A 16,088-nucleotide genomic window follows, 5' to 3' on the forward strand; every position below is an offset into this window, starting at 1 on the left:
GACACATCTATTCCCCAGATGGGTTTGTGGGCAAATGGGCTAATACTGGTTAACTATGAGAAAAGCCTCAACTGAACCAGGTGAGCACCGGCACTGTGCACTGGCGGTTGCTCAGGGTGGGTGTGAGGCAGGAGTGAGATCTCTACTGCCCGCCCGTTCTGGGCTGGAGGCCCCAGCTACGGGCCAGAGCTGATCTGCCTGAAGCTACCGCCAGCCCCATTCCCAGTGCCCCTGGGGTGAGTTGCACATCCCACCCCTGGGAACAGCTGGGGCACCCAGCTCATGGGGAGCATTGCTCCCGGAGACCCGCGGGCTCGGCTGACGGCTGCACAGCGGGGCTGATGTGGCGCTTGGGAGAAATCTGTGAGGCACTCCTGGCCTTTGGGGCCACTGCGTGGTCACCCCTGATCTCCAGTGATCGCGTAAGTAAAGTGTGGCTGGCGAGAGAGCAGGCCTTGACTGGAAAGCCCCACTGCTCTGTAAACACAAACAAATCAGCCCCCATCACCTGCTTCCCTTCTTTATCTCTACATGTAATTTAAAACACCCTCCAGCCTCCGAAAGTCAAGCTTCAGCTGCTTCCCATCCCCTTAAGCCCCTTTAGTTCCTCTCTCCCCCAACCTGGCTGCTTTTCCAGGGCTAACCATCACTGCAGAGACAAGTTGCTCTTCTCTCCCACTCTCTGATCCTTTCTGTCCTGGGTGAATGTGGTAGGAACCACCCACAGCGTGTTTTCGTGCATGCGTTTCTGCAGCCACCCCTCCCCCCTGCCTAGTTTTTTAAGTTAAACTATCTCTTGCTTTAAAGAGAGCAAATACACAGCAGTGGCTTTCATCACTGCTGTATAATAGAGCAGTAATTCTGTGCCAGGGACTGTTTTCTATTTTATTTTAAAGGGTTTATAAAACAGTGTATGTAATTGAGTGAGTAAACTGAACGTTTTCTGGAGCCCCTGAGGGCTGGAACTTCGTGGTGGTCCTGGGCCTAGGCCCTAACCTTTTTTTTTTTTCCTCTCTCTCTTCCCCCCCCCCCCCCCCCCTTTCCCCTCCTTCCCCTCCTCCTTTACAACCCAGCGTTGCCACCAGCAGCAGCAGCAGCAATCTGTCTGGGGCTAATTGAGCAAACAACAAGGAGATGCTTTCACATGGCTTTTAAAGGAATGCTCCGGCATCCCCTTTCTGTAAGCAGCTTGGCAGGAACCTTCCAGGAAGGCTGGGGAGCGCTGGGTCCCCGGCCCCCAGCCTGCTGGTGGGGTTTGTGCTGGGCTGCGCAGTCATTTCCGTCCCTCTGTTTATTTGCATTACAATTTTTTAGCCAAGCACCAAAAGCTACGCTGCTCCCCAGCTCTCTAGATCTCCTTCCCTTGTGCGTATGTTTTTAAGTACACATACTAGTGTACAGTATGTGTAAACAAATGTCTTCCAAAGCAAGAATGCATATATAACGAGTGACAGGTTTTTGATTTACACTCAGTAAAATCTCTGTGGACACTCGGTTCAAGCACCCAGGCTGACTTCAGGCTGGGCTGCGTCAGCAAGTTGAAGCAAAGTGCTAATCAGGAGGTTGAATGTGTTGATCAGCTCTGGATTTGCTTAGCACCAGATGCTCCCAATCTGAGAAGATCTAGTTGAACATGATTTAAGGTTGCAGAGTCCAACTCTAAGGCTTTCTGAAAGTCCTTTCTCTAATCCCTCTTCTTTCTCTGTGGGCTGAATGCATCTGTAACCCTGCCAGTGTCTGATAAAAGGCAGCCTGGTAAGAAATCCCCAATGGAGAGCTGGGGAAGGAGAAGGGAGCTGAACAGCTAAGCATGTGAGGTACTTCTTCCTCCTCCCCCAGAGTTTCAGGCGGAGTTTCTGTATGAACTGAGCTTGCTGGTACCAGCCAGAGCCACTGGCAACTGGCAGCCACAGCTGATAATGAAACACTATCTGCAGTTTGGCTCTCTGGCACACACAGTGGAGTCTGAATTCCCTTCCCTCCGCAAGGAGGGCTTTGGGAAGGGAAGAGGGAAGCAGGGTGAATCCTTATCTGCCTATCGCATCCCCTGGGGGTGCGGAATCGGGCTTTGTTTCTAGCAAAACCATTCCCTTTATCACTTAAAAACTTTCTCTCGGATTTGAGGCAGGCACATTCATGTGTTTTCTTTTAGCCTGTACAAGGAGAAATGAGTTTGGTGATTTCACGTGAGTCTCTGAGGTAGCAGTGACATACCAGGCAGGCTGTGTGTGCCTGCTTCAGGGAGTCTGGGCCACACGGATCAAGGAGGAGACGAAACAGGCAGAGGGATGGGAGATGAGGGAATGCATGCTCTGATTTCCCGTGTGGCTTTGGCTACCTAAACTCACTGCTGCCTCGGCTTCCCCATCTATAAAATGGGAATGCTCTTATTCACCCACTCTTGAAAAACATTTTGAACTCATCAGGTGTAAAATGCAAGATATCATAAGGCATGTCAGTGCAAAATATAAATAGTTGGTACCACCTCTGCAACAAAGTATGTGACAGGACCCATCCCAGCTCTGCACATTTAGGACAGTGCAGGATGCTGTCTGAAATGAAGCAAGCAGTTCCTTATTAAAAAGTATTGCTACAGATAACCTATATATAGAACCATAAATTGACATGGCTCTTTGTAAGCCTAGATGAAGGCATGTTTAATCTGCAGAGGCATAACGTAATTACTCTCACTGGATGGTAGCCAGGGTCTTATTCACATCACAGAAATCAACATGATAGGTAGTCTGCTTGGAGGAGGTTCAGGAATGGAGTCACAGGAGTTGCTACAGGGCCTGTTTGAGATATATTGGGAAAGTTGTTGGGGGTGAGGAATGTTATAGCAAGAAGTGCTGCAGGTTGGATTTGAGGTACCTTGGCAAAGCTGTGTGGGGTCCAGGACGGGAGGAGAGAGGTGCTGAAGGCTGGACTTGGGGCTATTGGCAGAGCTGTGCTGGAGAGGTTGTGTGGTGCTACCTACACCACACTTGCACCTGGCACTTGTACAGTCAGTCCCTCATTTTCCTGAGCACTGCATCCACCTCTGCTCGTCCTGCCCACAGTGCTGGAGATTGGGCTCCACGTTCCAACTTCGAGCTCTAAGATGTTAGCATGAGGCTCCAGGATTAATTATTAGTTGTCGCTCAATACCCTGAGCAAAGAACTAAATGACTCGATCTGATGCTGAAGGTGAGAAGCAGCTCCTTGGTCTCCTTATTTTTGCCTTCATGAAGTGTCTCTGAAAAGCAGTCTTGTGGCTGACCCAACTCTGTCCCCCAGGCAGAGGAGACAGCAGGATCCATATGGTGGGGTCGGGATTGTAGCGGGAAATTATCTTGCCACAGTCCAAAACTCCTTGAAGTTTATAGAGCAGTTTTTGATCAAACCTTTTCTGGAGCAATGGTTTGCATGGTGCAAAGGTAATGTCTTGAATTTTAAACCAAGAGGAGCATCGTGTTGGCCCGGCCAGTTTGGGGATTGCCAGGAATTTCTTCATTTAGCCAAAGGTGGCATGTTTGTTGTTTTGCAGCAGTCTTGCAAAATCCATTCCCCTGAGGGGAGGAGTTTTAGGTGGGTAAATAAAACACAACTTGTTATTTCCATCATCCTTGGCTATCCACCCCCACTGCTGTGTAAGGTGTAGGAGACAACACAGCCTCCATCAGCTATCCCAGCACCTCACAGGCTTTGATGCTTTATCCCAGGCTCCCGAGCTGATTGTTATTCCTAATGTGCAGAAGGGGAGATGGAGAGCCTAGGGGCATGGGTCAAACCACCTGAGCTCCACCTGAATAGGTGTCCAGCTCCCAGAGAGCAATTTAGATTCACTGCCTCCCCCCACGGTACCCTGAGGACACCCACTTTGAACACACCGGCTTTGTGTCACGCTCTGAGGCCACATGCTTCGGTTTTTTAGGCACTGGGCTTTCAGTTGCGTGTTTTTATTATTTTGGCTTTAGATCCCTTATTTGCAGTCCTTCCCTGACAAGCTGCTTTTGCATTTTAAAGGGAAGGCTCTTTCAGTACAGTGTATTAACAGTGCTGGGGCAGGGACTGGCACGTTAATGTGTCCACTGGGGCTGTGCAGAGCTCCTGGGAACAGGCAAAGGAGTGACCTTGTAGAAATTGCCCCTCCAACAAATTTGCTCCACAGGAGTCTGAGGTGGGCTGTCCACCGTTACCCTCAGAGATGATAACTGTGCTCAGAGACCTTGCTTCACGCGGATACTTTTGGAGAGGCTCCATCCAGATTTTTTGAATCCAGGAGGGAGAAGTCAGGTTTAAATTAAAAAAAAAAAAAGCCCTTTTTTTTAAGCTGCCAGGGTTGAGTTGGGATTGCTGAGAGGATCTCGCACTGCCTCGGTGATGGTCCCCTGACGCTGAGCAGCCCCTCTCCTCCCCAGTCTCCGTGCAGTTTGAGGGCACGCAACACACTTTAGGCCCGGAGTGGATTACTGATCTTTAATTTTATGTCAGATCTCCACGTTGGATGTCAATGGTTCTCTGCCTCGACCTAGGTGTACACCTGTCAGCAGCAGCTGTGACTTCCGTCGGGCCTCTCTTGTTTAGTAGTGACACATACATGTGAAAACTCTCATTAGAGAAACCTCCTGATGTTTAGTCAGTTGTTTAGGCTTTTGCCATGTGTGTGGGATACTGTCGGAGAGACGCTGGAGTCCAAAGAAAGGCAGCGAATCCGTGTTCGAGTTCCCCAGAATCTGCTTTTCTCATTTGTTTTAAAGTTGCAAATTTGAAAAATGCAAGGTCGGAAGCACTGCTGCAAAACTCAATTCCTCTTCTTTTCCTCCCTCTCTCTTTTCAGCCAAACATGTTAATGAAGTCATTGTGGGCACTGAACAGCTGATGGAGATATAACCCGAGTAGGTTTTAAAGATGATTTTATGGAAGCCAGCAGCAGAACCAGATGTTCAAGCATCGTAAGATCATCCGTACAGATCAGTACTGGCATGGTTTACCCTGTTATTGCTCCTTTCCTGTTCAGCTTTATATTTATGTCTTAATAAAGAAGTATTTACAGAGCGGTGTGTCCGTCAGCCCCTCCCCCCTCATTGGGATGCACGCGGGTTTGTGCCGGGTAATATCGGTTCCTGCGCGCCCGGCGAACGCACTGTACTTTTCCAGCAGAAGGGAGAGCGGGGACCACACAGACTGTGCCTACTCCAAAGAATGACTTAGCCGCCCTCCCTGCGATGTAAACCACGTCCCTGCAGTCCTGCACCACCGTCCCCGAGCCTGGGAGAAACCGCTCGGGATGCTGCTTGTGCATCTCATCAACGCAGCAGGTGGGCAGTGAAACACAGCGGTAACGCGGGCTGCTCATTGCTGCCCGGCAGCCTCGCCAGCCGCCGCCTCCTCTCTCTCCCTCTCATGATGCTGCCCCGTAGCAGAGAAGTGCTTAAGCTGCGCCTCTTCTCTTCTGTAATGCAGTTGAGGAGTTTGGCACCCATTCCCGTCAGGGCTGAGTTTGGTCCGTTACTTTGAAATCCTGCCCAAGGGGGGGGGGGGGGGGAGTGTGGAGGGGAAGTGGGGTGTGAGCAGTGGGTACTCTCTGCCTTATTTTGATGGTTCTTTTGCTTGTCGGGCCGCCGTTCCTAATCCCAGACAAGAGGTCCCTCCCCACATCTAGATGATCTGTGGATGACTATACCTACGTCTGTGAGATGAGTCGAGCGTGCTAATGTGAAACGCACAGCCTTGTGGTCAGGGGTTGTGCCAGGATTGTAAAGCACCTGGATGGGATTGAAACACAAGCTGTTCTTTAACATTTATGAATTGGACACAAGTTACTACCTAAAAGCTGTTTATTAGAATCTACTAGGATTCAATGGGACATTTATCTGCCCTGGCAGTTTGACATCCAGAGGTGCTTACAGCAACTGGCTGGGATGGTATTTCATTAACTGAAGCGATAGATGTTAAATGTGTGCTTCATGGGCACCGGTGTCCCCCGAGGAAAATTACCGTTTCCTAGCTGATTTGGCAGGAGAGAGATTATAATCCAGACATTCCCCGAGTTTCATAAACAAAATCCCTCCTCTGAAGGACCAGATTGGAATGGAAAGTATGGGTAAGGATGAGCTTCAAGGCCTTTGACAAGCTGCAGAAAGAAGAAACGTGCTGCAGTTCAGCCCCAGCTTTGTGCTAGAGGTTTTGCCTTGCGTATGTGCGCAAACATGTTCCTAAGGTACGAAGCCTTTTTCATCCAAGGATCGCAGAGGCTTTACAAAGGTTAATTAAAGAGAGTTCTTGTCTCTGTGTGCGGCAAGGGAGCAAGGCATCCATTTTGGGTGTGTAGAAACAGAAGCAGAGTGGAGCGTAATTACCTGGCTTTGCATTTTACCAGAAGTCTGTGGCAAAGCCGAGAGAGGTCCGCAGGGACTCCCGGTCGTTTTGCTTAAGCACAAAGTCTTCTCCCTCTCTGTTTTTAGGATACATCTTAACTTCTGAAAAGTCCGCATCCCCTTAACAGCTACAGCTTTACCTCCTTGTGCCTTAATTATATGCTAAAGTCTCAGTCCTTTTGTTTAGCTAATTTAAGAAGAGGGTGGGGGGCTCTTTACTGTGTCGGTTAGAATTTAGCATTAATTTAGTGTTCTCTGACACTTGAAAACCTGGCCGGGATTTGAAGCGTTTTCTTTTCCTTTTTGCCTTTTACGACCTGCAGGTGTTTGGTGTGAGATAAAAGTAGATCCCAAAGTGAGATTTCACAGCACAAATTATCAAAGTGAAGATTCACTCTTGATGTAGTCTACGTGTGTGGCAGTAATTATGAAAAATAATTCGGGATAATAGGGCCTTCAGGAATCCCAAGGCGGGCACTGGGAGGTTAACCCTTCCTCATCTAACCTGGTCTCCACGCCGCTGTCATCATCAGGTGAGCAGATGATGGGTTGAGTCAGGCAACTTTACAAACCAAGTGATAAACGTTACAGTCTTCAAGAAAATTGGGGAGGTGACCAAGGAAAGGAAGTTCTGTTCCCAGGAAGTTTTGGATGTGACTGTTTGGTCCTAGGTCGTACAGACCTTCGAGAAGGTGTTACTGGTATGGGCTGCTCACCAGCTTTGAGGAACAGGTCACCTTTCAGATAACAAGTCTCCTCGCCTTGCTGCTCTGTCACACCCAGGCAGCTGAGCGTTACAGCCTGTGCCCATCACGGTGCTGTTAGCACCAAGGTGGTGCTTTATAGGCAATGTTTCTCTGAAAAGATGGAGCTTCCCAGCTCTGTAGACACTGGAGCTTCCTGGACAGGCTTGTCCTGAACGCTTCCTTGGCAGATACACAGCTGGGGTTGATGTGAGAAGGTTCTTGCAGTGACATGTCACGTGCTGCGTCTGCACACGGTAAGGCAGAGGCTTGCCATGATGCTCAGTGAGGTCCCCAGCCAGCAGCACCTCCGGCTCCTGGGTTTCACTGGGCGGTGTCCTGCCAGCAGCTCCTAAAAGGCTTTTTCTGTGACCAGGGGAGCAGGTTGGCGTGGGTGCAGAGCCCGGTGGCAGTGTGTGCACACGCCTGGCCCGTGCTTCTTCCTGTGAGTCCTTTACCCCTAGCACACCGTGACAGGGGCACCTGAAGCTCTACCCCCTTGCCCAGGCTCCTGTGAGAGGTGGGCAGCACTTGCAGCAGCTCTGCCGCGAGGTCCTTCCCAGAATGTTTGCAGCCAAGCCCATTTGCAAGACGCAGATTTGGGCAAAGCATTTGTTGGGCGGTTACAGATACCCAGAGCTGTGGCTCTCCTCCCTCAGCCGTTCGTGTTTGCTTTTGTAGGTGACTGTTGTGATCTTTCAGGAAGCAGCAGCTCATCTGATCCCTTCTGCAGTCAAACCGAAGTGGATGGCTCCCATCTTCCTGGCAGACTTGGAGTGGAGCCATGAGAGGGGGAGGCAAGCTGCCAGCCATTCCTGGGGACAGTGGGCTTCCCACCCCGGCGGTGTTCAAAGGGACACAAAACCTTCTTTGCACCAGGCTTTGATCTCGCTTTTTGGGACAGTTTTTTGGCTTGTGGACAGGAAGGGGAGAGGAGTGCCAGGCTGAGCGGTCATATGGCCTCAGGTCTGCAGGTCTGGGTCCCCCATCACCTGTCAAGTTGACGGTCTGTGTGCAGCCCTAGCAATAGGACTCTCCTGAACCTCTTGGGCTGGGCATCATGAGGACTCACCAGTCTTTTACTGCCTCCGGTCCCCGGGGTTTATGGTGCAGAGCCATGTTGCTCTGGCAGCTGCTCCTGCTGGCTTCCTTGCTGGCTTCTGCACCGTGCTTTCCTTCCTCTGGCTGCCTGGAAAGAGTGGTTTTCACCATGCCCTGCCCATCCTTTGGACTTTGCTGGTGAGACCTTCTTGTCCTGGGAGACCAGAATTTTCCTTATAAAACCCTGCAGGTCTGGGGAACATCAGTGTTTTCAGGAGGTGCTTTGCTGCCTCTATGCCAGCCCAAGTCCACAGCGAGGGCCAGCGGCTGCTCTGGTCCCTGCCCTGATGTCTTGCTAGGGGCAGGGTTAGATCAAGCCCCAGGTGGGGCTTACAGAGGAGTCACCTGCGCTGGCAGCGACGGTGTGACGACCGCACGTTGCACAGTGCGTGGTGTAACCCGCTCCCCGGGTACCGCCGGTCCCGGGACACCGCAGTGGCCATCGGTGCTGCCCTCCTGTCACACGCAGCCATTCCTGTGGCCTTTGGTCACCTGTTTTAAAGGACTGAAGGTTGCAGTGGGCAATTGGGGCTGGGTCCGTTAACATTACTGTCTGCCCACCGTGCCCCATCCCAGCCCCCCCGGTGCCATAGGGGGGAGCACAAGGGCATGGGGCCCTTCTCGACGGGCAACCCACAGCGTTAATTTGGGGACGTGGAGGTGCCCTCACCAGGGTCCAGCGCCCAGCAAACCCCCTGAGCATCCCTGCAGCAGCCAGCCCGCAGAGGCTTGCTCGCTCTCAGCCGGGCGGCTGATTTCTGGATCCTGTCGGTTTTCACTCCATCTCCCGGGAGCCAAGGTCCACAGTCGCGCCTGTGCCTCCCAGACGGGCCGGCAGACGAGAACTTCCTTCCAGGCCCTATAGACAGACATTTTATATACATTAAAATACATGTGTATATAAATATGGAAAGCAAGAGCTTGGGAGAGCTTGAGTCTAAATAAACTTGTATGTTTAAGGCTTTTAAAATGCTAATGTTGAATTTCAGGGAAGGGGGGATGCAAGGGGATTGTTGGACTGAGCACCAAGACAGCTGATGAGCTTGGATCGGTGCCTTTACAATTCAAGGAAAAAATGGGATAGTTTGGGAAGGAAAAAGGGATTTTCTTGTTTTTGTTTTTAGTAGAAAATAAAAGAAGCTGCCTTCTTATTTGCCTCCCTCCCCCAGCGCCAGAGCAGCGAGCGACTGGTGTTGTATGCATAAGCTATTCCTTTGTGCAACATCTAAATGGTTAATTGTGTTTGAGGAAGATGTACGGGCGAATGGAGGGACCACCCAGCAAGAGACAGACAAGAAAGAGCGATCTCTGAAATGTTTAACCAGAGAGAGAGCAAAGTTGTTTAAAAATATTTAATTTACAACATTCCACACTGCTGATTATAAATTGGCCGTCCAAAAACACTGCTGCATGCGGGGAGGGATCCAGGCAGCATGAAACAAATTCTTGTGATTGTTTTTCCTATCTTCCTCCCTCCTTTCCTTGGGGAGTTTAACCCTGCGGCAGGATGCGGGTCGCCCCAGGCAGAGAAGGTGGCGACCAACCCTGTCCCCCAGGACCATGGTCTCTAGTGCGAACACCTGCGCCCGGGGCTGGGGCGCAGCCGCCTGCCGGCGCTGGGAGAGCTGGAAGGGACGGTGAGGAATGACCGACCGGCGATGCCAGTGGCGGTGACGGGCACATTTGAGATGGCCGGTGTGTAACGGCCCTGCCCTTCCCTCTGATTTTCACCCCAGCACTGGGATTCCCCCAAAGCATCCAGCCATGCTCCTGGGCAAGGAAAGCTGGGAATCCCCTGGTAATGGGTTGGGAGAATCGGGGAGCCAAACCCGGCTGGGCTGCGCCGCCCATGAGAGGTCCCTCGCCACCATGATGGTGCCCGCTTTTCAGGTCAGTGGTGCTCGGCCACATCGCCCAGTCATTCCCAGCGGTGCCAGGAAGGAGCGGGACCTGGGCCCTCGCAGGGTCGTTGAGCAACAGCGGCATCTCCCCCGGCTCGAGCCTTTCTGCAAAGGGGGTGGTTGGTGCCGGATGCTGGGAAGAAGGGATTTGGCCGTGCTCTGCTCGTGGCTGCCGCTGATCCACAGCTGGCTTTGATGCACCTGGCGGCCCCGGCTCTGCTACCCCTGCGCGAGGGGCTGGGGCTGCTCTGCAAGGAGGGACAGTACCCTCTTGGTGGTGGCCAGGCCCTCTCCCCCATCACCTGGGGGTGGCTTCTGCTCCCACCGTGACGTTCTTTCCTACCTTCATAGCCCCCGTTCCCCCCGTGGCAAGGGAAGTCTCGGAGAGGGGGCTCCTGGGCTCCCTATCACGCTGCCCCCAGGAGACTGGGCAGGCAAAGGATGCACGTGATGGGGGTCAGCCCCTTCTTCCCCAGCTGGCACCAACCCTGCCACCATCCACCCTCACAGAGGTCACCCAAGGAGTTGGAAGGCCACCATGCCCGGAGGGTGCCGGGGAAGGGGGGAGATGTGCAGCCCCCCGGCCGGTGACCCCGTGTTGCAGAGGGGATCTGAGCAGAGCTGAGGGACAGGGGGATGCATGAGGAACCAGGATTCAAAAGCGGTGGCTACTTTGCTGCAGATCCCTCCTTGGCATCTCCTTGCAGATCCTGCTTTGGAGAGCGACAACCCAGGTGCTTTCACACCCCTGCTGCCCCGGAACCCTGGCCATGCAGCCAGCCCCCAGGAGGCCTGGGGAGCCCCAGCCAGTGGGGAGGGCAGGGGTCTCGCCTGCTCCTGCTAGCTCTCCTGGCAAGAAGAGGGCACAGGGAAGGCTGCAGGGCTCTTTGCTGGGGATTGCCACAACTTTCCTAACCCCTAATCAGCCGGGAAGCCTCACCGGCCACCTGGGCGCTTCCTCGCGTGCAGCGAAGGCCTGTGACAGCCCAAGGAGCCGGGGTGGGTTTGGCTGCTTGCCCCAGTGGCGAGCTCGGCTCTCGGTGGCTGAACCACTCCGGGCCCTGCCAGCCCCAGCCAGTGCCGGGAGCGAGAGAGGAAACAAAAGAGCTTGTGTCCGCCTGCCAGCAGCCGGCCCCGCCGAGCGGCCGCCCGCCCAATTAAACCGTGCCCGCTTCCCATGCGGCAGGGGCGCCCGGCGGGCTCGCTGGCCCCCTCCCACCGCCCACCAGCCTCGGGGGACCCCCACCCTGTGGGGCCTCCCCTGCCTCCCCGCAGGCGCCGGTGCTTCGGCAGCCCTTGCCGGGCACGAATACGCTCCCTCGGTCCCCCAGCAAGGGCATCTCCAGTGGCTTGTCCTGGGGATGGCTCACCCCATCCCCAAGCATCTCCTCTTCCCCCCCGCTTTCCTTGCACCCCGGGGCTCACAGCACCCATCAGCACAGGCAGTGGGGTGCTGAGCATCCCTCCACACTCCCGCTCCCCCCAAGGGCTGGGTCAGGATGAGACCTGGAGGCAGCAGCCACCGCCGTGGTGGGAGCATCCCTGTGCCCCGTCCCGACCCGCAGGGCCAGTGTCATATCCACTTAGCTGGCTCCAAAAATCCCTCACCCTGACACCTTGTTAAATACCCACCAGGGGTCACAGTTCCTGGGTTTCTTTTTCCTGATTTTCCTTTACCCCACTGAGACGTTTCGGTTGGCAGGAGCTCCCCCCTGCTATTAGGTATCTTTCGGGGAACAAGAAACCTAGATCACTTACAAATTAATTTGGAGTTAAACCTACAGAAAATGAGAAACATGCTGCTTTGCAGGAGAGAGCGCTTGGCCAGCGATCAAGAAAAATACGTCCAAACCGCCCGATGCGGCGCGCTCGGCGGCGGCCGGGGATGGGGGCTGCATGCTCAAGGTAGCCGTCGGCTGCATTCAGGCGCGTTTTAATGGGGCCGCGGCCTTTCCTCCCAATTAAAACCGTAGCAAACAAACAAAAGGGAGAACCTGCTCCCTGGTGCGCGGGGAGACACGCAAGGGGACGTGGGGAAGGCCAGGGCGGGGAGGGAGGAGGTGTGGGGTGCAGCGCTGCGGCACGGGGGTCTGCCTGCCCCGGCACCTTTGCCGGCGGGGATGGGGACTGGCCACGGGCACCACTCACCCCATGGCGTACGGACGCCTTCGCACGAGCATTTCCCCATCACCGTGTCCCCGGGGCCGCAGCAGCTTGCGCCAGCTCTGGTCCCCAAGGGGGGACACTGCATCTCCTTGCCCCACCGCGCCTTGTTGGCCGGAGGGGCCGCGGGGCGGCCCCTCCGGCCAACAAGGCGCCGTGGGGCAAGGGAACATGGGGCGATGCAGGGGACCCTGAGCTCCCTGGCAGGCAGGTGGGTGGGTGGAGGCAGGTGGGAGCAGCCCCCCGTGCCGGGTGCTCCCAGAGGGTCGCGGGTGCAGGGCTGGCCGCCGCCACGCATTGTGTCTGCGGCGCGAGCGGCTGTGCCGGGAGGAGGCCGCGCGGGGGAGGCCAGGGCGGCGGAAGAGCAGTGATAAGATAAAAGGTCTGCTTTCCCATGCCGAGGAGCCAGGGGGGGCGCGGGGCGAGCGCCGAGGCCACCCAGGTTTCAAGCGCTCGGCCTCGGCGCCTGACCCCGGCACATTCAGAGAGCACTTCCTAAATTTGTCTCCTGTGTTCCTGACTCACAAGCAATTTCCTCACCCATAAAACGGCGTCGGCATGAAAGGACTGGCCGGGACACCAATTACTTGTCACCGTTTTACCACCCCACTGCTCACCGGTTCGCAGCCCCCGGCACTGCCTGGCCAGTATCTGCCCCCTCCCCGCGGAGCCCCTCTGCCCTGCACGGCCGGGGGGATGGGGCGGTCGGGGTCCCCTGCACTGTGGGGAAGGTACAGTGGGGCAGAGGGATCCCCAGTGCCCGGCACCTGGCAGAGCAGACCCTGGTCTCCGGTGCTCCTGGCCATCTTGAAGGCATCTCCCAGCCCAGCCTGCAATCAGGGAGACATCGAGCATCCCCAGGTCCCTCAGCCCCACACTGGTGGTGTCCCTGCACTGGCATTGTCCCCGTGGTATTAAAGATGCCCCTATGTGGCTGCATGGGAGGGAACAAGGCTCCATCATCACCGCTGTGGTGGCACCAGGCTTGTTGCTGAGCGTGGCCAATGGCCCTGCCATGGGGCAGACGGACCCATGTCGGCACAGGGCATCGCTATCCGGGTGCCTCCATGCCCTGCCTTGTCCCCTCTCCCTATGCCTCTGTGCCACCCCATCTGTGTGTCGTGTCCCCCACCCCCCAGTCCCTAGTGCTGTCCCCAGTGCTGGCACATCCCCAGCTGCTCCCGTGTCCAGGGGATGGGGACAGGCTGGTGCAGAGGGGCTGGGAGTTGTGGGGGGTTTGGGAGGGCCTGAGCACAGCCAGGACCCCCGGGAAGCCCCCATCCACCTCCCGGGAGTGGGGAGACACTGTTGTGCCTGCGGCCACAGCCCGACCTTCCCCAGCAGCGATTACCACCCTCCCCACAGCAAATCGCTCCCAGCTTCGTGTCAGCAGTGAGTGAGGTTTGTCTGGGGCCCAGCGAGTGCCACGGCGGCTGCTAAACGGGTTTTATGGTGGGATTTAGGGACTTTTCTGCCGGGTAATTGATTTGCCCAGGCAGTAAAAGATCAAGGCAGGGGCTCAGACGGTGGCTCCTGGCATCTGCCCACCGAGCGGGCCGGGGCGCGGGCAGCTCAGGGCACGGCTGGGGCCAGCGGTCCCTGATGCCACGATGCACGGTGTGGGGCGCCACGGCCCCTCAGCGATGGGGCGAGCGCTGCGACTCCATCCAGGAGTCCCCTTGCAGCACACCCCCCCCCCCCCCCCCCCCCACATCCTCGCACCCCCCTCCCCAACCCTACCACAAAACAGCCCCCAAAGGAGACAAAAGGGGCTGTTTGGGGACCTGCCACCTGCTAGTCCCCATCCTACAATACCGCAGTAAAGAGGCACCAAACAAAGGCCTTAAAATCCTAAAGGGGCCCATTCATTAGGGTGACAAAGGGGGAAAGAACTACATTATCATAATTAATCCCAGTGCTGGCGGTGGGTGGCAGGGCCCTCTGTCTTCCAAGGTGGTGTGGGGACGGCCGGTGTCACCACGTCCACACACTATTGTGCGCCATGGCCTTGCGGGGCTTAGGCAGTTTTTAAGCTCTGTAAACACCGCGGGACCCCCCCACGGCTGCCAGGGATGCTGTCCTCCCCCCCGGCCCCTCCCCAGCCCTGTCTGTTTGCCTGCTTGCTGCAGGCCCCCCAAAATCCTGAGGCTGGGATGGGTCCGTCCGTGCCCCCTCGGTGCACCTGCCCCCAGGACCATGGGGGGCTGAGGAAGAGGCTGGACCCCCGGGTCCTGCTGGCGGTGCTGGGTTGGGGGCTCACTGGCCATGTCCCCTGTGCCGTGTCCCATGGAGAATTACCCCAGGTGGGATGTGGCAGGGAGCCCTCTGCTCCCTCCCCAGGGCTTTCCCTGGCCTCAGAGATGGGGCTTTATCCCTTCCCTGCTATCTCAGCCCTACCTGGGGGGACCAGGTGGACTCTGACTTGCGGACCAGCCTCTCTCCCCCCGCTTCAGCCTCCTGCTGTTGGGGAGGCACAGGGAAACTGAAGCACGGCGCGGCACACAGAGGTACACGGGGGTTTTAAGGGATGTTAATGCCCCATCTCTAATCCCCTGTGGTGGATGCTGCCTCCCTTCTGCATCCCTTGGGACACAGCATCGCTTTGGGACACAGCATCCCTCAGGACACAGCATCCCCTTGGGACACAGCATCCCTTTGGGACACGGCATCCCTTGGGACATACCCGGTGCCGGCTGGGGCAGGGAGCACCCTGACACCACCCATCTGTCCGGGGGGCTCTCCCTGCACCGCCACCTCTCTGGCCACCCCAATGGGGTCCCAGCGCTGGGCTCTCTGCAGCCCCGGGGTCGCTGAGAGCCTGCGCCTGGCTCGGGGCCTCGGCCAGGCGGGCTGTGCCGGCGCTTGGGAGAGCACCATCTGGTTTCCAACTAACAAACGCCCAGCGCTGGCTCCTGGCAGAGGAGTTGCTGCTGCGGCAGTGGCTGTTTACAGCGTGCCGAGGCTCTGGCATGTCCCCGCCAAGTCCCCTCTGTTTTCCCCCACCCAGCCGCAGGGCTCTGGGGCCGCATCGCAGCCGTGCAAAGCCCAGCTCCACGCCCCAGCCCCTGCCCGGCCTCCGCTTGCCCGGAGGATGCCGCTGCCCGCCGAGGCCGTTGTCCCGGGCTGCCCGTCCCCAAGGAGTGCCCGCTGTGGCGTGGCTCCTGCCCGCGGCGATTTTCCCATTCCCTTTGCTCGACGGGGTGGGACGTGCAGTGTGGGGACAGGGGACAGGGTGGGCTCCCCAGCCACGCCATCCCCTCTCCGGGCGCTCGGTGGGTGCGGTGCCCTGGGCTCCCCGGCTCCAGCCACATCCTGCCGGCTCACCCTGGCATCTCCCTGTGGTGGGCGTGAGGGGTGAGGGGCGAGGGTGGGCAGGGTCCCCGGGTGGCCCTGGCACGGGGGCAAAGCCCCACACCCCCGCCTCACACCCACAGCTCTCGCAGCCACTGGTGCCACAGAAACACTGCGCAGGGTGGGGGCTGCGTGGAGCCATTTGCCTTTAATTGAATTTATTTGTTACAACCCCAAACAATGTAAAGCAGGCTTCTCCCAGGCTCCAGCTGCCTGCCTGCCCATTAAAATACCATCTAGAACAGCAAATCCCCCCTCTCGCCTTGATATAAAACAGCCGGTCAGCAAGAAGCGGCAAGCGAAGTCTCCCTATGCACGAGCCGATCCCCTGCTCCCTGTCCTGCTCCCCCAAGGCCGGTGGCCCGCAAGGCTCCGGGTCCCCACCTGGGTGGCTCCAGGGGAAATAAGGGTCCTGCGGGGAGACCCAAAGCCCCCGGCTCAGAGCAAACCCACTGTCTGGGAGCCTATCG

General features: G+C 56.5%; 1 protein-coding gene across 1 annotated transcript in view; it reads left to right on the plus strand.

The window, feature by feature from the left end:
- EIF2B3 (eukaryotic translation initiation factor 2B subunit gamma) overlaps positions 1-5,036 on the plus strand; it is a 103,228-nt gene extending 98,192 nt beyond the window's left edge. The window contains exon 12 of the mRNA XM_076340328.1: positions 4,820-5,036. Within this exon, the coding sequence (XP_076196443.1) occupies positions 4,820-4,872 (53 nt within the window). The 3' untranslated portion in view covers positions 4,873-5,036. The remainder of the gene's footprint in view (positions 1-4,819) is intronic.
- The last annotated feature ends 11,052 nt before the right edge of the window (positions 5,037-16,088 follow it).

The sequence above is a fragment of the Aptenodytes patagonicus genome, chromosome 5 (assembly GCF_965638725.1).
Source record: "Aptenodytes patagonicus chromosome 5, bAptPat1.pri.cur, whole genome shotgun sequence".
Lineage (NCBI taxonomy): Eukaryota > Metazoa > Chordata > Aves > Sphenisciformes > Spheniscidae > Aptenodytes > Aptenodytes patagonicus.